The sequence below is a fragment of the Amphiura filiformis genome, chromosome 11, assembly GCF_039555335.1.
Source record: "Amphiura filiformis chromosome 11, Afil_fr2py, whole genome shotgun sequence".
Taxonomy (NCBI): Eukaryota; Metazoa; Echinodermata; class Ophiuroidea; order Amphilepidida; family Amphiuridae; genus Amphiura; species Amphiura filiformis.
The window spans coordinates 6,224,521-6,249,172 of NC_092638.1; the positions used below are offsets into that span (position 1 = coordinate 6,224,521).

The following is a 24,652-nucleotide window of genomic DNA, read 5'->3' on the forward strand; positions in this document are numbered from 1 at the left end:
TGTGTTTTGGTACAACTTATACATTTTCTAGAAGCAAATTTGCAGGTGTCCAAGCTCTCAGATGAGGCACACGTTTGACTGTATTTTTTAATATTTGAAAGAATTTCTAATTCACCCAATATTTGTGTTTGTTAAGGGGCTGTGGAATAATCACGTCACCTGCTTAATTATTCATAGGTACATTGAACGGCTGGAATACATGGATTACCCAATTTGCGCAAGATCGAACCTATTCACCGAACCGTATGTGAGTGAATCGGACGTTTTCAGTGCAAAGTGAGAATTAGCCTGAATACGTCCTTGACATTTTATGAAATATGAGTTATAGCATATGGTTATGGTTTTCTTATTATCTGGTTATATAAATTATGTGTACTGTATCACGTTTATATTCATTTGGAACTGATGCATCGCCCGGATGCACCACGCGATGGAGAAATATTTTGATAGGAATATTTTGAATCTTTGAATGAAACACAGCAATGAATTTTTGAAGATATTCGTAAGTATTTTGTTTCGAATGTATATCCACGCGAATTTTAACAGTATAATTTTAACCGTGCTGAATTAGTGAGTAAGAGATTATAATTGTTATTTTAGAAGACGTGATATGATCAGTGATAGCCTACCTTTAGGCCGTATAAAATTAATATTTTGGTTCTCGTTCAGAGGATTTTCATGAATTGATGAGGGAGGGAGGTGTTTTTTTTTTCAGTGTAAAATCAGCATTGTCTGTAGTTTTCGGTCTTTTCCAACAGTGCTCGAGGAAACGATGAGGCACTTTTTTTTTCAAATATGAGATTCTGAGGTATAAACCCCTAGGTAAAAAAAAAAGACTTGGAAGTGGTCCTTGTTCTCTAATAAACTTATTTATATGTATGAAAAATTCATAAATCATTCCAAAGTCTAAATTAATTGAAAAACCAAAACATTAATTTTATACGGCCTTATGCTCACACCGTCACCACCGTGAGGAGGCCAAGGCGGACCACCAGAGATTTTATATAATGAGATATTAAGACACTCTCTACAAACTGCCTATACCATGCTATACAGCAGTTGAAGACAGGCAATTCGCAAGCGTCGTCGCCGGCCAAGTCTTACTACGATCGTGTAATGAGAAGATACCATACAGTCCTACCTAGAGATCTGAGGAAGAGACGGTCCGAATTGACCTACCTTGACCTATAATTAATCAGAGAATCACATTTTTGTACCGCTCACAAAACAAAGAGTATAAGTCCGCCCACCGCTGTCAATCATTCTAATGAACAAATAAACAAGCTCTGGCAATGACGTAATCCTAATTATAAATGAGAAAATCACATTGTACATGTACTGTCTGCTGTACTAGATGTCTTCCAACAAATGCCGGAGTGTCGCGGTCCTGGGACCACACTGGACCGTTTGAGCTCACGCTTCGCGGTATAGTGTCATAGGCCGTATAAAATTAATGGTTTGGTTCTCGTCCCCTCCCGCCTCAATTTCTGGGATTTTTTTAGATTTTTCATATTTTTAGACTTTGGAATGATTTATGAAATCTTCTTACGTATAAATAAGTTTATTAGAGAACAAGGATCACTTCCAAGTATTTTTGTGGTACTCTAGGGGTTTATCCCTCAGAATTTCACATTTGAAAACAAAAAGGCCTCATCGTTTCCTCGAGTACTGTTGGAAAAGACCGCAGTGCTACGCACCCGACTCATTCCAACCTCTTTCAAATATTAATTATACTTCACGAATGGGTCAATGGAGTAAAAGCAACCTGACCCAATCTCATCTATATATTTATATACATGTATAGTAGTAGTGCATATATTGTAGTGTAAGGCGGTATGAGTCATCTATTGCGTTACATTACACCACACGTGGCCACTGAAGGAAAAAGTTACGTTACACCAAAATCGACCCGTTTCTATTTATTTTTATGCCTGCAAATTGATATTTGTTCCAAGTTTCTATTTAATGTGCAGTCCCTGCGCCGTAATAATATGGTATGTTTCTGCCAGATTGCATCGCTTATGATTGACCATTAAATACGCTAATGCTCACTATTGTTTTGAGTAGCCACGCGCACAGTGTCAACACCCTATATTATAAATATTTTTTTCCATACAGCTCAATACTCCGTTGAAATCAATATTCTATTATTGACACAGATAAAGAAAGTTTCCATATGCATTGTGTTATAGGACGTGCACCTGGAACTTAACTAAATGGGCTAAACGCATTCCTTTATACCTATAAAGTATAATTGTCATTCTCAAAATTAAATATATCTCAATTTTTACATTGGATTTCAAATTGTTTACATTAAAAATGCAGTAAAAGATATCCACAGCAAGCTGCAAGGCCCCGCTAATTAGTGTACTGCTTTTCGAGTGAGTGTACTGGAAACAAAACCCTGGTTTTACCTGAAAACAAATTTTTTTCTTGCAATAGAAACCCCGGGATAGAAACATCATATGGGGGTACTAGAGCATGCACAAATCGTAATAATGTGTAGAATATAGAAACGCTGTGGTATCTCATATGATAGTCATGGTATGCTTAGCCTGAGTCGCTCGGCCTATCTCGAACAAAATCGCGATGCGTAGCTGTTAAAAAACGAGAGGATTCGCTGTACTATCACGGCAATTTTTAACACGAAGATATAGGGATGATGACGATGTGATGCGTATTTGGAAAGTTCTGACAAATTTGTCATCGATTGTTTTTTGATTGATTGTAGTTTTCATGTTTGGCATGCATGAATAACTCAGTTTCAAAAAACGCATATATAAAACTATACACTTCCCCTATATGGTACTTCACGATATAACATTAATGTAATTAGATATGCCAAAATCATCATTTCATCAAAAATTAGTTTTTGTCATTTTTAGACACATTAATGTATGTAGTTTTCATAACATTAATTAGGGATGACCAATGAACCATCAACTTGATTAGAACACTCCCATAGACATGCAGGGAGCTCAACTGTGCACTGCTTGCACAGACATTTCTAAATTGAGCTCATTCTTTTATGTTTCATAATTTTTCTGTAAAAATTGGAGATGTTAATGCCAATTATGTTTTGTAACTATCCTGCAAATTACAGCATCATAACTTATTTGGTTTTTCTGTAAGTGTGAGTCAAAATTGGTCCATCGCCACAGTGCGCTTAATTGCCAGTGGCCCAGTGCAGCACTGCTCAGAATGGCACAAAATATTCAGATGAATAAGATCAGGTGAACACCTTAACCTACTGAGCTGTAATTTGGCAGAGTTGTTGTTATTACCTCTATCATATCCTCTGTAAAAAAAAAAAAAAAAACGGACAAGTAGATCTCGAGTTAAAAATTAAATCACCAGCTTCCCTTTGGAATTTCCAAACACCTTTCGAATCATGTTAAATAGACACCTTTCTGAACATAAATGTGAAGTTTCATGCTCATTTGTTGTATTATTCACCTGATCTCAACCCTAAACATTTTCTTATATTTATACCATCTGCACTGACTTGCTGCTATACACGCACAGGAGCTGTACTTTTAAAATACGCGCCTAATCAATAATGAGTCTTTCACTCCATTGTTAAAGTACTGTGCTCCCTGTAGCATATAGAGTGACCAGGCCCTGGAGTGTGATGGTTTTGTAGCACATGACAGTATTCATTCAAGCCTATCAAGGTCAGTTATTAGCCACTTGCTGAATGGCTGGGCATTAACAGCTATCAAAGAGATACCTTATGCTGCTGCCAATCACAATAGAGGTTAAACATTTTGTTAAAACCCCAGAAGTGATATCAGGACAAAGCTGTGCATGTTGGTACTTGATTGTTTGGATTCCTATGTTGAAAATCCCTTGTAGTACATTAGTATTTTTCTTATGTGTAGTGTATATTGTTGTGGAAAAAAAGTTCACCTGGACTTTTGATTTTGTGCCACTTTGGCCATTATGGATGATTTTTGGCAAATGTTTTCTAAAAGCATGATTTCAGTGCCTCGGTTTGAAGAAATACTTCATGCTATTGACTAGTAAAGTGCCATTTCATAAGAAACCCCGTTGATACTTTCACAATATGCTTGTTTCATGTTTGCATATATATTAAAATAAAGAAATATAAAAAGGTAAATATATGCTTATACCAATTTTGCTCACATTGCTATATTTAGACTTTGTCAATTTATTTCGTTCCAATGACCGGTCAGAATGGGAAACTTTGAAAATTCATAATTCGAAAAGTTTTTGACCGATTTTGACCATTTAACCACCAAAATACTTCTGTTGATGAGTTCTTTCCAGAAAACAATCTTTTGTAGCAAAAGGGGCAACATGAAATTATGATGGTCATCCCTACATTAATGTAATTAGATATGCCAAAATCATCATTTCATCAAAAATTAGTTTTTGTCATTTTTAGACACATTAATGTATGTAGTTTTCATAACATAAAAAAAATCTGGAAAAATTATGCAAATTGTATAAAAAAAACGTGCTAATTACAACAAAAATCTTATTATTTTCATTGTTTACGAACCAGTTGCATGACATTTTTTACGCATTTCATTTTCTCAACAAATATCGAATTTTGAAAAAATGTGGAGCCGCTATAGAATGTCCTATGAGGCCCATTGAGGTATCAAAATAAAGCTTATTTAATTATCTAGGGCATGGACCTAAATTAAAGTAAATTCAAAATACCTGAAATTGTGATTTTGGTACATTTTCAAAATTGCATTCACCTGAAATTGGAAAATCCAATGGGGTAACCCTACCTAACCCAGCATGTAACCAAAAGTAGGTCCATGCTCTAGATCTTGCAAAGAGATTTAATTTGACACCTCAATGAACTTCATAGGACATTGCATAGTGGCTCCACATCTTTTTGAAAAATGGCCAATTTACGCTAATTAATTATGCAAATTAGCTAATTAATATGCGTAAAATATGTAATTAAGTATGAAATGTGTACTTCAGCATATACTTGTTTCATATACTTAGTAAGGGTTTCCTAGTATGTTTCCACTAGAAAAAGTGTCAATTCCACCTGTCCCTCCTTAATAATAAGAAAAGTGCAAATGTTCCTCGTGTTTCGCATCGTGTCGCATTATCCTAATTAGCCAAATTTATCAATATCCAGATAAGCCATAATATTATCCAATTATCAAAAATATCACAATCTTGTGCCTCTTTTTACATATTAGCTAGAAATAGATACCAGACTCATCTCAAGTGGTAGGTAACTTCAAATTACCCCGAGTCACATGGGTTTGGAATTTTCTCTGTATTTCGTAAACCATATAACGTTTGGGATGATTTGAAGTGACACCCACTTTAGATGAGTTTGTTATTTATTTTTAATGACGACAGTTAATTTGAATATTATGTTAATTTAACCCCTTTCCACCACAAATACAGGGTGAGTCAAAAAAGAGCAATAGAGCAAAGAATCGATATTTATGTAAGAACCAAGTTAAACTTTCCCATTATTGAAAATTTCTATAAATGCCACACTCAATGGCCACCTTCTGTGAAAAAATGAATTGACTCGCTACTACCGTTAAATTGAGTCCTTTTGCTGCGATACCCAATTTCATTATTTGTCCACGAGGTACCATGTATTTTGAATGAGAGCACACAATGCATGATAAAGGCACCAGCTCTGAAACTGACTTTAACTTAAATAAGGTTGATTTTTGCGTTATTTTAATTTCTTTCTTTTTTCTGTTAAAACAAACTTTCTAACATTACTTTAAGTCATTCATACTTCACTCAACTCCAACTCCAGTGTTTTTAATCCCAATATGTCCAACTTACTGAATATTTGTAATTCACTCCACTTCAATTTGCGCGCATTTCATTTCAACATTTGAAAACCCCGCCTTCAAATTGATATGTTTTTGATGGGAAATAAACATCTTTAAAGTAAAGGGAAAATGAAAATAACAACAAATAATGTTTCTTCTCCTTAAACAAGACCAAGGGCAATAACATATGGGGTGTTCTATTCTATTTCAATGCCAATGAAAAATGGCAGTTGCTCCAAATCAACCTTACACAGAGTGGGTTGACATTCAAATTTTAGATGTCTCTTGGACAAACATAAAAATTGGGTATCGCTATAAAATGTGTCATAAAAACAAAACGGTAAATGCTAATTCCTTTTCACACAAGATCACTAATGGATGTTATTTATAAAATGTTTTAAAACCTAAAAGGTTCAACTCGGTTCTTAAATAAAATGGATTCTTTTCTCTATTGCACTTTTTTTTTTTACTCACCCTGTACTCAGGTATGCATTTATTATGGTGTTCAGGAGTATCACTGAAATGCATACCGTCTAAAAATATTCTGTTGAAATTAGTGGTGGGTCAAACACCAGATTAATAAAAAATATTTGTTTTCATTGGTGACAATTACGCCAGTCATTCATTACACTACAATGTTTACTCCAAGACGTCTATGATTTAGATAAAATTAATCTTTCGGCCCTCTATAACTGTACGTAAAAAAGATAGTTACTTACGAATGTTCTTATTTCAATCTCGTTTCAGTAAGATAGTGGGAATTCAACGCTGAGTTCAAACTTGTTGTGGGTGTAACCGAGAAGTGATGGAGTAAGTATTTTAGAGAACACTTTGAGGGTTGAGAGCCAGAAAGCTTGATTCAAACACAGAGATTGGTACAAAAGAGTTGATACAGTTTAGCATGCATGGGACCTGAGGTTAACAATTATGCTGAAGTACTGGACACTTGACACTTATCCATCTTAAAGTACTATTTTGATATTGAAGTATCCAGAACTATCATAAATAACTGAATGGCTTGTCTGGTGATTATAAAGACACATTCCATCCACCATTGACAACATTGAAAGTTAGAAGCCGTAACTCAGAGATTATTGATTTTAGCTAGTATTTAAGGAACACTAACGAATATCTTAAATTCCACTATTCCTAATCATAATGTGTTCAAATGAATAGGACACAACTTTTGGCAATAGGACCAAATTTGAGTTAAATCAGACACTTACATTGTGAGTTATAAACAGATTTAGTTTGCAAAAATATTAAAATTTGTTTTTCTCTAAATGACATTACTTGAGTCATCTTTCCTGCTTGAGTTTTCTGGCTCTGAACACTCGATTTTATAGTCCTTATAGTAATAGTTTGATTCCGCTTAACCCACTCAAGTAGTCTGCTAGCATGATAACGCACGAGCCCTTTTTGATTGGCTAATATGGCCTTGTAGTTACACGCATAATGTTTATTACTTTACATTAGAGTTGGTAGTATTAAAAAAATGTCATTTGGTTTTCCCCCAAAATGCTCGATTTTAGTGCAAGGTCTAAACTGTCCCAAGACATATTTCCACGATTGTGGTCACTTAACCCTAACCCGCCTGAATACTACAAAATACTACTTGGTATATGCGCTGTTCGTGCATGCATCCCACGTGGTGTGATGACGCAATCGCCCTAAGTGATATATAGGCACGGTTTCGCTGGCCAGCGAAGCCCAAGACCCGTGGCAAAGTGTCGCCGACCGAGTGCTTGGCATGCGAGGGGTCTCGGGTTCGAATCCCACCCAGAGCAAACAACTTCTTTCCTTCTTTTCTCTCTTTATTCTTTCCCTTCCCGTCGCCAAAAAGCCCTCCGGGGTTAGGGTTAGGTTACCACTATCGAAACTCAGTATAGGCTTCCTTAACCCTAACCCGCCTGAATACTACAAAATACTACTTGGTATATGCGCTGTTCGTGCATGCATCCCACGTGGTGTGATGACGCAATCGCCCTAAGTGATATATAGGCACGGTTTCGCTGGTCAGCGAAGCCCAAGACCCGTGGCAAAGTGTCGCCGACCGAGTGCTTGGCATGCGAGGGATCTCGGGTTCGAATCCCACCCAGAGCAAACAACTTCTTTCCCCCTCTTCTCTCTTTATTCTTTCCTTCTTTCCCTTCCGTCGCCAGTGAGCCCTCCGGGGTTAGGGTTAAGGGAGAGTAATGGAAGAGATCATGGGCCTTTTCCGACTTCATTAGTTCTGAAGTTTAAGTACAAAGTATATGATACATTTTTGGAATTGGAACGAACCAGTTAAAGAATCCAATGGTAACGTCAGATTTAAACAAAACTGTTCAGTTTTTCCAGAGTAAAAAATATTAGTTATAAAGTAGAGACGTGAAATTGTCGAAATATTGGAGAAAAAAAACATGTGAAAAAAAATTTTGTCACTTTGAACAGCAAAAGACTGCACATAATGGTGTATATTTTTATTTAAAGAAGTATTTCGTGATACTAATATTTATTTTATTTATTTATAGCATGACCAAATAAACAACTGGCAACACTGACCGGGGAAATGGGGGACATATTTGAAGTACCCGTATCAAAGTGTTCCAACCATTTTGTCCGGGATTGTAGTATCTCACGTGATCCGACTGGGTAAACTAATCATCCGAGTACACATTATAGGCACGGAAACGTTGACCGGCCAAGGTACACAATCGTGGCTTGCTATCCCCGGTCATTTGCTTAGCACCTGACGGGTCCGTGTTTCCAAACCGGACCAAAAAATCTTTTCTGTTCATTTTCTTTCTTCTTTCCTTCCTTTTTTCCTTCCCATTCGCCAAGCCTCCAGTACAAACCTCTTCTTTCCTTCCTTCTTTCCTTCCCATTCGCCAAGCCTCCAGTACAAACCTCTTCTTTCCTTCCTTCTTTCCTTCCCATTCGCCAAGCCTCCAGTACAAACCTCTAATTTCCCTTCAAAGAGTGTAACACTAGCCCGAACAATACCAGGGGTTATAACATGCTGCATCACAAAGTGACTCAGTACAACAGCACATATCCCACGCATGTGATCCGATTATCGGAACACAAAAACATGCACGAACGCTTGCTATCCCCGGTCATGCACCAGAGGATGATTTAAGCACTACCCAGCAAGTCTTGCGGTTAGCACAGCTGTGTGAGTGAACATGACACCACTGCCCGCCCACCCCATACACGTGCATGGTTAAATTTGAATTTGGACAGATATATTTACAATAAAAACACCTTCAAAAGCTAGTCGATTTCACATTTTATGTTATCTACAGAAGGTGTGAATTATCCTTTATGCATACATCACTTTAGATCTGAAATCGACCAAGTAATAATGACACACACACAATTCTAAAACAACATCTTTTGCACAGAATTCAATGGGATTTGAAAAGTAAAGTGGCAGTTGAAACTCTAGTGATAACACTTTTACAGTGCATGATGGGGCTTCCTTAAATCATCCTCTGGTCATGCACACGACAGGTCTGTGATTCAAAACCGGACTGGAGAAAACATTAAACCTTTCTCTCCAGTGTATGTCTTCCTTTCTGCCTTTCATCTTTCCTTCCCCTCAACAAAAATCGTCCAGTAAGTCATGGTTAATTGACTTAGGAATATCAGTTAAAATTAATGCAAAGCTTTAAAATGCAAATAAAGCGCAAAATATTCCACCTTGCATTTTGCGTTATATGCACATAATTTGTAGAGAATGGGGTGTAATAATAATAATAATAATAATAATAATAATAATAATAATAATAATAATAATAATAATAATAATAATAATGATAATAATAATGATAATAATAAAAATAACAAAGCTAACGATAATGATAATAATAATACTTATCAATGATAATAATTATAATAATAACACTATTGCTACAATAATGCTTATTGCTGTTTTTGATGTTGTTGTTGTTGTTGTTGTAGTTGTTGTTGTTGTTGTCGTCGCCGTTGTTGTTATTAATTGAACCTCCATATTACTTACCTTTCAGGTCTCAGATGAAAGTAAAAGAAGGATCATCAGGCTGTGTAATTTCTCGTCGGAAATTGTCATTGATTTGTGGTATCGTCATCTCTATATCAATATATTTGTATCTGGATGTATTCAGAGCGGAAATAATTAATATATTTCATAAACCCCCGCATAAACCAGTAAAACCACCTGCATATAAAAAGTGCACCGATGTCCATCAATTACCGATGGTTGACGGACTTACAAGTTTAAATGAGTCGTGGACAGGTTGGTTTGTAAACGGTCATGCCATTGAGCTTGACGAGTCCAAACATCCACACTCTCAATATCTTGAAAAGAACAAGAACTTAGTGCCAGCATGTCCAAAGTATTTCGATGCATTCATCAAAGATCCTAAACCAGTTTATCTGCTGTGCGATACAATAGAGTTGATAATTACGGCAAGAGATTGCAAGAAAAAGAGATTAAACTCTGGAGGTGATTACTTGTGGACGTGGATAAAAACAGATTCCATGAAAGCAAGTCAAACTCAAGAAGGTAACATTACCGATGTGGGTAATGGGACCTACATTGCGCGGTTTACCCTCAGATGGATTGGGGAGGTGACCCCCGTTGTAGCTGTTGTAAGAGCTCGACAAGCAATGAATTATTTGAGGCAATGGAGACAGAAAGTTCCTGCTAGATTTTGCTATGATGGAATATTTAAACTAAAACATGTCACTGCAACAGTACCATGTCACATGACGCCTTGGATGAATCTCAATAAAACTAATATTAAAGTTGATAAAACGCGCCATTTGTGCAACTTCACAGACCCTTTCACTGGTATACCATGGTATTGCATTAAACCACCAAACATGCCTTGTTCTGCGTATAACTTCGGTCGAGGAAACTTAAGAAGAGAAATACTTTATGATAATTCAAAGTTGTATTTCAAGGCAACAAAAGGACTTGACTATGTAAAAAACATCCAACCTCGTGCTATAACTGTTGTTAACAACATCGACAAAAACCACTCTCTTTCCGGTTCATTTACAAGTTGTGAGTTCAGCAAGACACTGCCAATGTGTAACTCTACTGATCGTGGAGTTATGCTCTCGCCAAACAGCGCATCGGGATTTTATTACAAAAATGTATGGGTATCTTTGCAGTGTAAAAAATCAAAATTTGAAAAGAACAAAATGATTCAAATTTTGCAAAACAAAACTTTGATCTTCTTCGGTGACTCAACAGTTCGACAATGGCTTGAGTATATAACGGATACTTTCAGGAATGACTTCTGTATCACGAAACTCGGTGCTACTAAGTTTAGATACTCAGTACGATACAACATGACATTAACCCACACATTCCATGGTTTTCCAATTCGAACCGGGCATGCTACAGCACCCATTTGTGAATACGTAGCAAACAGAATTGACGCTTTGAAAACTGGAGGACCTGATGTGATTATTGTACTAACCATTTGGGCTCATTTTACAGCAACCTCATTAGAATTTTATCAAGATCGTTTATTAAGCATCAAAAATGCAATCATTCGTTTCCAAAAAAGATATCCTGGGACGAGGATATTCATAAAATCGGCTAATACTAGAGAAAAAGGAACACCCACAATGAGCAATTGGTATGCTTGGGAATGCGACCAGGTAATGAGAATGATGTTAGGACATATTCCAGGGATTACCATAATAGATGTTTGGGGTATGACTACAGGTCACTACACGGGTTTTCACGTCCATCCTGACCAAAGTGTTGTAAGAAATGAAGTTGATATGCTACTGTCACTTATTTAGTTCAAAACCGCGATTAGATCCTAATATAGGGGAGGAGACTAGAAAAGGTACCAACTAGTTTCTGCTGCTTTTGAAGTTACCCACGGCGTCACACAGTGGCATAGCCAGGATTTTGGTGTGAGGGGGCAAAGCCAACTTTTTGTCCCCATTTGTTAACCTATTTCATACTCGAGAAAAAAATCCCGTGATTTTGGCTATTTTTATAACAAAATTGTCACTAAAATGTTGGAAAATACAAGCAAATATAAATGAATCCACCAGCAAGAAAAATGAACGCGTCCGAAAGCACTACGCGTACTACGCGGAGGGCGCGCCCGTGCAATTGTACAGCATTTATGCGCGGCTAGTATTTACTAACGCTTGCTCTGATTGGTTCTCACTATATAGGAGTGTATGAAATTATGCTTAAACATTGGCGGCTGTTCTCACATAGCCTAAACATGGTCTTTTGCTGACCCCTGGGCACATTATTCTGAATAAAGTGAATACATCTAGTGGCGAAGATTTCTTTTTGACATAAGGGGATGAGGGGTTGGAAACGATTTTTCGAAGTATAGAGAATCCATCATATTTTGGAGACAAAAGAAGTTTATGTTACAAATACGCCGCGCAAAATATTTTGCCATATTGAAGCTAAAATGTTGAAATATGGTGCAAAAGGGGAAAAAGAATTACTTCAACGGGGCAAAAAACGTCGATCAAAAATGTGTGATTTTATTTCATATATTGTCTCAATGTACACAGATAGATATTTTTCAATGTGGTAAAATAGGTATACATAATGCCAGAGGATGATTTAAGGAAGCCCCATCATGCACTGCAAAAGTATTATCACTAGAGTTTACTTCACTTTTCAAATCCCATTGAATTCTGTGCAAAAGATGTTGTTTAGAATTGTGTGTGGGTCATTATTACTTGGTCGATTTCAGAACTAAAGTGATGTGTGTTGGGTGTCATGTCACACTGCTCACATGCTGCACAGTTAACCAGTGGGGTATTGGGTAGTGCTTAAATCATCCTCTGACATAATGCCAAGAAGCATTTTAAATTTGTATCAAATAACTGTACAATTCGTTGGTCGCTACACAATGGCGTACGTGAAGGACAAACGTGTTTGAAGTATTATGTTACTAATAACGGAGTCGATACTCCTCCACTGTTATCTCTCATTGGCTCGATTCTATTTGAAATTGAAGTTTCAGGTTCAAATATTAAACTGAATGTCTTTAATAGTTTAATAGGAATAACTATAGGTTGTAGCTAGCTCTAAACCTGTACGTCACTATGTGAAACGGAAAATGTGGAAAAATCACTCTACGCTACTATGTGTTGCGACCGACGAATTGTTGCGAAACAATAAGGTGGTAAGGTATACTTTGTGATAAGCAAACGTTATCTGCCGACATGTAGGCTACATGATACTACTTGGATTGGAAGCTGATAAAGTTGTAAACATGAACATTTTGCTAGCTACATTTCATTCGAATGTGCAATTATTTTTTCTACAGGGGTAAAGCGCCAAAAACTGCCGTTTTGATACATTATTGGCCTTAACTCAAGAACTGCCAGACCTATAAAATGTAAATGCAATTATTGGCTTCCTCTACTCATTTCCTGGACTCGATAATTGTCCCATAGCCTATGCTAGTTTAATTTATTGTGCACTGGAAGGTGCAGGTACTACACCCCCTGATAAATTGTGTGACTAATTTTGCATTTTTCTAAAAAATAACTACACACTGGTAACAAAAGTTATGTATATTATAGGGGAAAGGAATCCAATTACTTCACTGAAATTTCATTAATAACGTACCGCTTGTCTTGAGTCACTGAAATTCCTTGTCCCTATAATATATTTTTTTTTTTTTGAGAAAAATGCAAAAATAGTCACAAATGTATCAAGAGGTGTAGTACCACCTTAAACTGTATATCTTTAATAGTTTAATAGAATAACTATTAGCTAGCTCTAAACCTTTACGTCACTATGTGAAACGGAAAATGTGGAAAAATCAAATAAAAAAATAGAATAACTATTAGCTAGCTCTAAACCTTTACGTCACTATGTGAAACGGAAAATGTGGAAAAATCACTCTACGCCAGTGTGTGTTGCGACCGACGAATTGTTGCGAAACAATAAGGTGGTAAGGTACTTTGTGATAAGCAAACGTTATCTGCCGACATGTAGGCTACATGATACTACTTGGATTGGACGCTGATAAAGTGGCAAACATGAACAATTCCTCACTCACCACAAATCAAGATCATACTTTGGAGCAGCTGCAAAAAAGAGCTTGCAAAATAGTTCTGGGCAAATTGTATGATGGTTATGATAACGCTCTTAATCTGTGCCCGCTAGACTCTCTAGCTGATAGGAGGGAGGACCATTGTCGTAAGTTGGCCGAAGGGCTTTCTGCTTCTATTCGAACAAAAGATCTCATCCCTCCTACCAGACTGGAGAGTCATGGCAGGGTCCTTCGCAATGCAAATCAAATCTCTCAACTTTATGCAAGGACCGATCGTTTCAAAAACAGCGCTATTCCATACTTTATCAATTTATTGAATAACTAAATGCCCTGAACTGTTTTGCATAATCTGACTTTTTAAATATGGAATATTGAGGCAATTTTAGCCTTTTAATGGTGTGTATTTATAATGTTTTTGAATGATGTCTTGAATAAGTGCAATATTTTATTTTCTATCAACAGCAGTTGCTGTATTTTTCCTTGTTAATATTGATACTGTATTTTTAATGTTTAATTGTTTTTAATATTGTAAACCACTTGTAATTTGGCCTGAGGGCCACGATTTGTGTGTGAATAAAATATACTATACTATACTGATTATAGTGAGAGAGTACAAAATAGAAAACCACACTATGTAACCGTTATTTTAGAATTAAAGAGCTATTTATATAAATTAAATTATACGGATGAATGAAAATGGGGAAGTTTGACAAAACATGGGGATGTGTGTACTCTGAGTTTATTCATCAATTTGATTTTAAACTGAAATCTTTTTCGGAAAATCTTGCAATTTGCTTTTGTGAGTAGTGTTGTTGATACAATATATCTTGTAATTGAGTATGACAATGTAATATTAATAAAGACTTGCCTGGGAGGAAACAAAAGTTGAATTGAGAGCATTGGGGAAATCTTGTGTTTCATTTTGCTACCCCCCTTTTTGGATTTCGCACCTCCGAAAGACCCCCTATATTTGACCAAAATATAACTCAGAAAGACCCTTGATTTTGAAATGTCAGCTCTAAAAGACCCCAAAATTGACCATTCCTTATATTTCTTGTTTTTTCAGGCGATTTTCAACCAAAATGCCAAGAAAGACTCTTTGAGTTTGACTGTTCACAGCCCAGTTCACAGCTCCAAAAGACCCCCTTTTACTGGTACGCCGTCAGCTCCCAAAGACCCACCACCTCAAAATTCGGGGGGAACATACCCACCAAAATTTTTTGATGTACCCCCGGACCCAAATATTAGTGACCAGAGGCAATTTGTTAATGACCTCCTCCCCCTGTCCCAGTTTGATCATTGCTATGGTCCGTTTTGCACACAGAGACCCAAATTCAATATTATTCAAAGAGGTCGGTAAATATATTATTATGAGGTCCCTGTCGTTTATTTGGCAATAATGCGTGTGTAACGCGCGAAATTTTGATGGGAATGGCAATTTTTGCCAATATTTTAAATGCCATTTGAAGTCACAAACCTTTGTTTGATACAATTATGCTATTTTTTGTTAAAGAAGAGCCACTTTACATATATACTTGGGACCCCCTCTTCCGACGAAAATAACAGCCATCTTATATAAATAATAAATGAGGGATAACCATAATGTCTCAATAATTGAGTGCAAATACCACTACGGCGTGCTTTCCTCTAACCCGCCTTAAAGCAGGCGGCATAGGAAGCGCAACACGTGACGTACGAGGCTGGCGAAGATACAGGGCTGATAGCCCCATTCAAAATACACGGTTAGCAATTACAAATGGAAAATTAACATACTTGCAGTGGGGTACTTTGTCGAACCCCGACGGTTTTAGAGTAAGATAATTTTGCTTTGACACCACATAACAAATTTAGAATTGTTTGTGAAGATTTCATGATTATGTGTTAATCCAATGGCGACCTCAAAATTGGCGATATCGCTTCCATCACCGCCTGCCTTAAAGTAAAATAAGTATAATTGCGCCACCCGCTATTCACAACATGAATGATGCGGTATGGCAGGAATACTACTAGTATTAAGCTAAGAGGGCGCCATGACATTTCATTTCATTTCTTCTATTATCATTCGTTTGCGACCTCGACCTTTGAACTGAAGTAGGAGACTAGTCTTGTTAACATGCATTTGGTTCATCCTCAGTAAAACAATGTTGTAGGATAATGCTTAAAATGTAAGTGGTGGGTGTGCAGGAGGCCCCCATGACATAATTCATTTGGCTATATATTCAGCAGTGAACTCCCCAGCAAACACAAAACGTTTTCGACATCATTCGCAAAAGGTTATAAAAGGTTGTCAGAAAACGTTTAAATGTCGGGGTATATAAAGGATACATTAATGGTATAAAACGTTTTTATAACATTAAACAACATTTTTGATAATCTAATGCTCAGCAAAAAAAATGTTTTGCAGAAAACGTTTAAATGTCGGGTTATATAAAGGGTATAAAAACGTTTTAATAACATTCCAAAAACATTCTTGAAAACTTGACACAAAACATTCTAAACAGAATGTTATTTTGGGGTTGAAAAAATATTTTGCGAATAATGTTTGGCCAAAATATTTTCAATAACGTTTTAAAACGTTTTCATGACCTTTATATAACCCGACATTTAAATGTTATTAAAAGGTTTTGAAAAAACATTTTAAGAACATTTCTGTGTTTGCTGGATTCAAATATTTTAACATAATGTTATTTAAGTATTGACACAATATTTGGCAAAAATGTTTGCAAAAATAGTTTACAATAACATTTTTTGAAAACATTAAAAAATATTGTTACAGTGTGTTTTCATACAAAACGTTTTAAAACGTTATCATGACCTTTATATAACCCGACATTTTAATGTTATTTAAACGTTTTTACCTAAACCAAAAGCCAAAATATAACTTATTTAAAACGTTTTTAAAACGTTTTTGTGTTTGCTGGAAACTCTTTGACTTGACCATGTTAACCCAGGGATGAAATAGCAACCTCCCAGGTACCCTCCTTTCCCTCATAAAGCAGTGCTCAGTAGTGATTGTTTTTTGACCTGGGGGATGATGAGTTTTAATGACTGTTGACAGGTGTACCATATAAACATCTGGAACTTGCTTTGTTCCAAGATAAAATTTAACCAACTTATTATATTGTACTTGGACATGGAACAATTGAATACATGAATACAAAAGCCACCCAAGTCCATGGGAAGTGATTTTGAGAGAAAAACCTGTGTATCATTTTAATTCCTTCAGTTAGATTTACCTGGTCAATATGGTAAGTTTTACGTGCAAATGAGTGGATTATCCTGTATTAGGTATGACGATTAGCATTTCAGGGACTTCGTGGGGTTCATTTTAAATTTTGGACTTGGGTGGTTTTTTGAATCATATACAAAGACAATAATGTTAGAATGAGATTACCACTAGTAAGATAATACAAAATAAAGCACACAGGTATGTATAATGTTGATAAGCATTCTGCCATGTAATATAAACCACACACTTTCCTTTATTAAACCCATTTTTTTTTTTTTATTCACTCTCTAGCAATGAATGTGTTACAAGTGGACTTTTATAAGTGTGTGATGCATCGATAAGCTTACATGTGTACATCATGTGCGTGTGCAGATATACAACGGCAACGCATACACCTGGCACCAAAAATTGAAATATCGCTCTGCATTTAAAAAGAACATGACAAAACACAAGACACAAACAAAAATGCTGCTACCCTCACCTTCATACTTCTCAATATATTGGGACAGCCCCCATCGCTCGAGAATGTCTTCCACCGTGTCATCCGCCATCGTTTCGTTTTGCGCTGTTGCCACGAAAAACTACACAGTAACTATGCAAAGCACATGTACCGAGTTTACATAACTTTTCGGTATTTTTATTTTTACTTCAAAAATTGTAATTTTGCACATAACAATGTGTAAAAAACGCTGAACGTTTGCAAAATGTGAGGATTACATAACAAACGTGCAGTTTAAAATTTACACAGAAGTTATGTTCACTTTTTTACCTAATATTATGTTATTTTTACCAAACAAGAGAATACATATTGTTTTTTCTGTGTACTGGATTTCAATCAATGTGTTACAAGACTCAAATCATGGAATTGGGTGATTCTTTCATTCATGCTATTTCTCACATGCTCAATAGACAAAGAGGATGAATTTGAGTTGTTCTTTCATGACAGGCCTATGTATAGCAACAATTTCCCATGCTTAACTCAATTTGGCCAAAGTATGGACTTAGGTGGCTTTTGTATTCATATATTCAATTGACCAAGAATAATTTTGGTGGTTAATGAACTTTCCCATCACAGTATAAGAAAATATTCATGTGTTTTACTTCCATGGTCTATGGTACTGCAAAATTCTTGATTTAATAATGTGGTTTTTGTCAGTCATGTTTGACGTTTGGGAGAATGGATAGCTACCAGGTTGGTATTTAAGTTGTGGGTTGATAGTAGATTGTATAGGTATAGGTTTAAGGTATTTCATAGCACTGTCTGCACAGACCATCTATATGGTCTATATATAGGTAGTTATATATGGCCTATAGGTAGGAAGGTAACAATGCATAGGTCAGGTACGCCTAGATGGTAGTTGCTGTTGGAGCAGGTGTGGTGTAAAGGGCCAGTGCTGACTTGTACTGATTGGATCAGATCGTTTCATATAACCGAGTATATAGGCCTACTGCAATGTCAGCCTATGCTGTGTTCCTGTAATGAAGTCCCAATGAAGTATGTTCTTTGTATTTATTTTTGATATATTTCATTAAGTTTGGGTATTCCAAGGCCAAGCTCTCCCTTTTAAAGGGATTTTTATTGTGTATGTGTGTCAGCGGAGTGAAGTATGCCAGCCTTGATGACTTCTTAAGCAGTCCCAGAACAACGCCAAATATGGATTAAAAGACCTTTGACCTTGGATGTACAACAGCATGTTATGATCTAATGGGAAACTGTGCACATCAACAAACACCATTTCTATCAAAAAGGCAACGGCCGATATAATTTGAAACCACATAAATTACTAGAGTTGGTTCTTCTCTTGGATTTGGACCAAGCTTTAGAATATCGAATGTTGCGTTTTGAAATAAAACAAACCAGAAATTTATCACCCATTGTAAAGATATGGCACATGTACCGAATACATGTACATACATTGGCTGACCTTGTGGATTTCCTGGCCCAGCCATGCTAACCACATAAGGAGATTATACGATTAACCTAGTGCAGCTATTGTCATAGCAGGGTATTATTATGTAATACTCCTGATCCATATTTGGCGCTCTCTTGGACTGTTAAGAGGGGTCGAAAAGGAGCAGGTGTTTGGACTCAAATATTGATATAAAAGAGCTGACACACAAGAGGAATAATATGGGTTTTTATAAAGGATGTCCCAAAACTATGTGAAACGGAAAATGTGGAAAAATCACTCTACGCTACAACAGGGTGAGTCAAAAAAAGTGCAATAGAGAAAATAATCCATTTTTATTTAAGAACCGAGTGGAACCTTGTAGGTTTTAAAACATTTTAAACACAACATATCCATTAGAGATCATGTGTGAAAAAATCAAGGAATTAGCATGTACCGTTTTGTTTTTATGACACATTTTATAGCGATACCCAATTTTAATGTTTGTCCAAGAGACATCTAAAATTTGAATGTCAGCCCACTCTGTGTAAGGTAGATTTGGAACAACTGCCATTTTCTTAACCTCATTGCATTGAAATGAAATGGAGCACCCAAAGTGTTATTGTCCTTGGTCTTGTTTAAGGGGGTACTACACCCATGTGGAAAATTTGTGACTATTTTTACATTTTTCTCAAAAAATAATTACACACTGGTAACACAAGTTATGTATATTATTGGGGCAAGGGATCCAATTACTACACTGAAATTTCAGTGACTCAAGATAAGCGGTTCAGTATATATGATAGGAAACGAGGTACATCCTAGCGGTACCTTATTTCTGATCATAAATAACAAACTGCTTGTCTTGGGTCACTGAAATTCCAGTGTAGTAATTGGATTCCTTGCCCCTATAATATACATAACTTTTGTTACCACTGTGTTATTAGTTTTTGAGAAAAATGCAAAAATAGACACAAATTTATCGAGGGGTGTAGTACCCCCTTTAAGGAGAAGAAACATTATTTGTTGTTATTTTCATTTCCCCTTTACTTTAACGATGTTTATTCTCTATCAAAAACATATAAATTTGTAGGCGGGTTTTTCAAATGTCGTAATGAAATGCGCCCAAATTGAAGTGGAGTGAATTACAAAATATCCAGTAAGTTGGACATATTGGGGTTAAAAAATATGAAGTAGGAGTCGAGTGAGGTATGAAGGACTTAAAGTAATGTTAGAAAGTTGTTTGAACAGAAAAAAATTAAAGTAACGCAAAAATCAACCTTATTTAAGTTAAAGTTAGTTTCAGAGCTGGTGCTTTTATCGTGCATTGTGTGCTCTCATTCAAAAACCATGGTACCTCGTGGATAAATAATGAAATTGGGTATCGCAGCAAAATGACTCATAAAAATTAAATGGTAGTAGCGAGTCACCTCATGTTTTCACAGAAGGTGACTATTGAGTGTGGCATTTATAAAAACTTTCAATAATGGAAAAGTTCAACTTGGTTCTTACATAAATATCGATTCTTTGCTCTATTGCACTTTTTTTTAACTCACCCTGTATGTGATGCGACCGACGAATTGTTGAGAAACAATAAGGTGGTAAGGATCTTTGTGATACGCAAACTATCAGTCTATCTGACTTCATGTAGGCTACATGATACTACATGGATTGGAAGCTGATAAAGTGGCAAACATGAACATTTTGCTAGCTTCATTTTTTACTCGTCATTTCAGTCGAATGTGCAATTAGTTTCTCGTTTTGATACATTATTGGCCTTAACTCAAGAACCGCAAGACCTATAAAATGTAAATTTAATTAATGGTTCATCTACTCATTTCCTCGACTCTACTTTCTTTCAGTCACTGCAATTACATTTCTTTCACAAAAAGTAAGAAAGGCTACCAAAAGAATGTAAAAGAAGCCACAAAGTTACGCGTGATTTCATCCTTTTTCAAGCTTGGTCCATTTCGAAAATCTAGGGAATTGCAGCCTGCCTAGAAATATTTGCTTTTCACCACCATAAGCTACGACAGTCGAATCAGTTCTGATTCATGGTGCAGAAACCACACACCATCACCACCACTGCAATCTCTCCCCAATTTCCGAAAGGCTGAAAACTAAAAGGCTGAGATTTGCTGGACACTGTGCCAGAAGTGAGGCAGCTTCCAGAGTTTAGCTAGCTGTGGCAGCCTATACGCATGGTATATCGAGGACACTGGCAGATTCTGTACATCGCTAACCTGAATTCCCCGCGAGCATGGCAAGTCACATTCACGTGCGCGTGAATGTGACTTGCTCCTCCTCCTCCTCTGCTCCTCTTGTGTGTGTACGCTCGTTCGAGAGTCACAATAGCTTTATTATTCTACTACACATGATTACACATTAATTAAGAATATTTTAGAGAGTGCCACATACCTTTGAACACTTCAATTTGGGATTCTAGTCCCCACTCTTCCAGGACACGCCTGGAAGAGTGATTTTACGCTTGGTGAAGATGCCAGTTCAATTCTTGCAGGGGATGTAGCCCTCTCTTGCAGCCTCTTACTTCGGCTCATTTTAATTTTTCGGTGGTATTTTGAAGACGTCAGCAAGATATGGGTGAATATATGGTCTCTGGAACAAAATAGAATGGACTTCCGTTTTGAAATATGCACAAAGCAAGATGGAGAAAATTGAGGCATGCAGCTTGATTAAGTTCCCGCATTTGAAGGGTAGCCTACAATACCCAGAAAATCTATGATGAAATGAAGGCACTGTTGCTTTTGAAAAAGGAATTTCCAAACTGGCCACATGTCCCTCACATGATCCAAGAAGTGGACGTCCATCACTTGGGGATGATGCGGCCACAGTGAAGGTGGGGGATCTTATCATGGAAAGGTTATGCGCTTACCGCCCATCTAGCACCACCTGTTAAGAAAGTAGACATTATGAGACCAGTTTTGGACCGTAATGTTCATAGGATACCACCTCGTGTACATTTTCTCATTTTTACAGAAAGTTGGTCATTTTGTACCCATTTTGTCCCAGAAAAATTGCACCACTTTAGAATTCCACATCCACTCGGGTGATGATATTAATGTTAAATCAATGCATTGAAATCGAATTGAATTGAAATGAATTTTGGGCGATTTTCATTTCAATGCATTGGAATTGAAATGAGTGGGCTTTGGCATGAATTGAATTGGATTGGAATTGAAATCATCATGAGCAATGAAGAATTGAATTGGATTGGAATTGAAATCATGTTGAGTGATGAAGAATGAAGTGGAATTGAAATGAAATTCAGCTTTAATTTCAATTCAGCATTTCAATTCACAATCAGATGTCTGTGATTCCAGATCATTCCCGGGATCATTCCACCTGTAAAAAGTGCCCTTCCCCATTCTGAATTCTGATACACTTCAGGTCTATTCACACAATAGAGACACATATTAAAAAAATTTGGCACTAATCATAAAGTCCCTATTTTGGGTGTAAAATCTTAGGAGGAGCAGGTGACAAGTAGGGGCTATCTAATAGTATCAAAACCTTGATTTTTGACATCTTTGAGGTCAGTGTGGGACAGGGTCCCATTATCGAAGGTACCACGCACCTTAAGTTTAGAAAATAATGTGCATGGAGGACAAATATTAGGAAGTCGGTCACCTCTTAAGAACAAATAAGTTCCAAATAAGTTTCATAAAATAGGACCGTACTAAAAGGATCACTCGCATTGTTTGAATGTTGCAATGCTTTTGTGACAAGTAGTGTACTTGATTTTGACTTTGTGTTGCTGAACTTGCTGACTCAAGTGTTATAAAATTGGTAGTAAAATTTAAAACATGCACTGCAAAAACAGTGTCTAGATATTAAACACCATTCTAGACACCATCTTGTCCTAGATTTGTAAACATGTCTAGTAATTTGATGCCTTGTGTTTAGATATTTTGAAGCTTGACAATTGTGATTAGATTTAACATGTGTTTACAAATCGAGGACAAAAAAGTGTTCAATCTCTAGGCACAGTTTTTGCAGTGTGCCTTTGGTCAATTAACACAAACTGCAACTGTATTGGAATTGGAATTGAATTGGAATTGAAATGAATGCTCAGAATTGAATTGAAATTGATTAGCTGTTAATTTCACTGCATTGGATTGGAATTGAAATGAAATGATTTTGAAATTGAAAAATTGAATTGGAATCGAATTGAATTAATTCTAAAGCAAGGTGGATTGAATTGGAATTGAATAGCAAGACTCCAGGTGTAGAAAGAATTGGATTTGAATAGAATTGAAATCAGTTTTCCGGAGTGAAATAACAATAGATGATATACATGTACTTAACAATGGCTTTCTTTATGTATACCTACGGCTTATCTAGAGCCCTTTTTCATTTGAGCGCCCCCTATTGTAAAGCTTGCAACATGAATAGAAATGAAAAGGGGACGAATACACATGTTATGCGCAAACACTACCTTCGATGTACCATGGTAATATAGACGAATCCAAATTCACGCATTCCTATACCTTAATGGCTGTCAAAGTTGGGTCCCCGTCGGCTTAATCTCACATAAAATGTGAAATAATGGAGGGTATTTTAAACTGCATTCTATCACTCACTCGTGTTACACGTAGACAAAAGAAAATTAAAATTAAAATTAAAATTAAAATTAAAATTAAAATTAAAATTAAAATTAAAATTAAAATTAATATTAAAATTAAAATTAAAATTAAATTAAATTAAATTAAATTAATTTAAAATAAAATAAAATAAAATAAAATAAAATAAAATAAATGAAATGAAATGAAATGAAATTAAATTAAATGAAATGAAATGAAATGAAATGAAATGAAATGAAATGAAATGAAATGAAATAAAATGAAATGAAATAGAATGAATTAAATTAAATTAAATTAAATTAAATTAAATTAAATTAAATTAATAAAATTGTATCACATGTAACTGTGCTTTTATCTGTTAAAAGGGCATTTCGTAATCCACAGCCTCATCACCCCCACTTTTCTCAAAAGTTTACTATTCATTATCCTATACACAATTGAGGTGTGACCTCTACAAACAGTGTATGTTAGAGGTATAGGGCATTTCCTAGTTAACGTCACTGTGTGAAAAATAACCGGCCAATATTTATTGTACTCTTTGAAATTCTAGGAAATATAGTTTTGTAACATGTCCTAAATGTTTGGCTAATTCAGATATTTGGAAATATTCGCACTTTGGTGTTTTAGTAAGTAGGGCACGGCATGGCCTGCAAAATTCCCTATGTAAATCGAATGCAACTTTTAGTGACTATCACTCACTTGTAGACCGCTCTCTTCCGAAGGGCTTTAAAGCTAAACCAAGGGGTGACACTAAATTCACGGTTGTTCTATTAGCAACGCAAAATCTATGAAAAATTCAGCTGGTTTACTAGCTAGAAAGTGAGGCCAGTTATCGATCCGTTATAGCTCGTTATGAATAATTCATGTTCGACCCCTTGGATCATGTTAATTGAGTTTGGCAAATAACAACGTTGTTAGTTTTGCGAACTTTGCCTGTTCAATGAGAGTATAGCGCGCCCCCAATACATCTGGGCGCAAAACAGGCGAAAACGATCCAGTTTAATGAAATGGCGGACGGGTATTCCCATCAGGCACCAGTGATATGTTTTTTCAAAGAAAGTCTACTAATTTGATATGAAATGACATTTTGCAATAGCAAAGTCAAAATTAG

At 36.1% G+C, this 24,652-nt stretch overlaps 1 protein-coding gene across 1 annotated transcript; it reads left to right on the forward strand.

Annotated features, from left to right (window-relative positions):
• The first annotated feature begins 251 nt into the window (after positions 1 to 251).
• LOC140164273 (NXPE family member 3-like) lies at positions 252 to 13,340 on the forward strand. The gene is made up of 3 exons (XM_072187542.1): positions 252 to 502; positions 6,543 to 6,605; positions 9,806 to 13,340. The coding sequence occupies exons 2-3, from the start codon at positions 6,601 to 6,603 to the stop codon at positions 11,577 to 11,579; spliced, it is 1,779 nt and encodes a 592-aa protein (XP_072043643.1). The 5' UTR covers positions 252 to 502; positions 6,543 to 6,600; the 3' UTR covers positions 11,580 to 13,340.
• Positions 13,341 to 24,652: the final 11,312 nt, after the last annotated feature.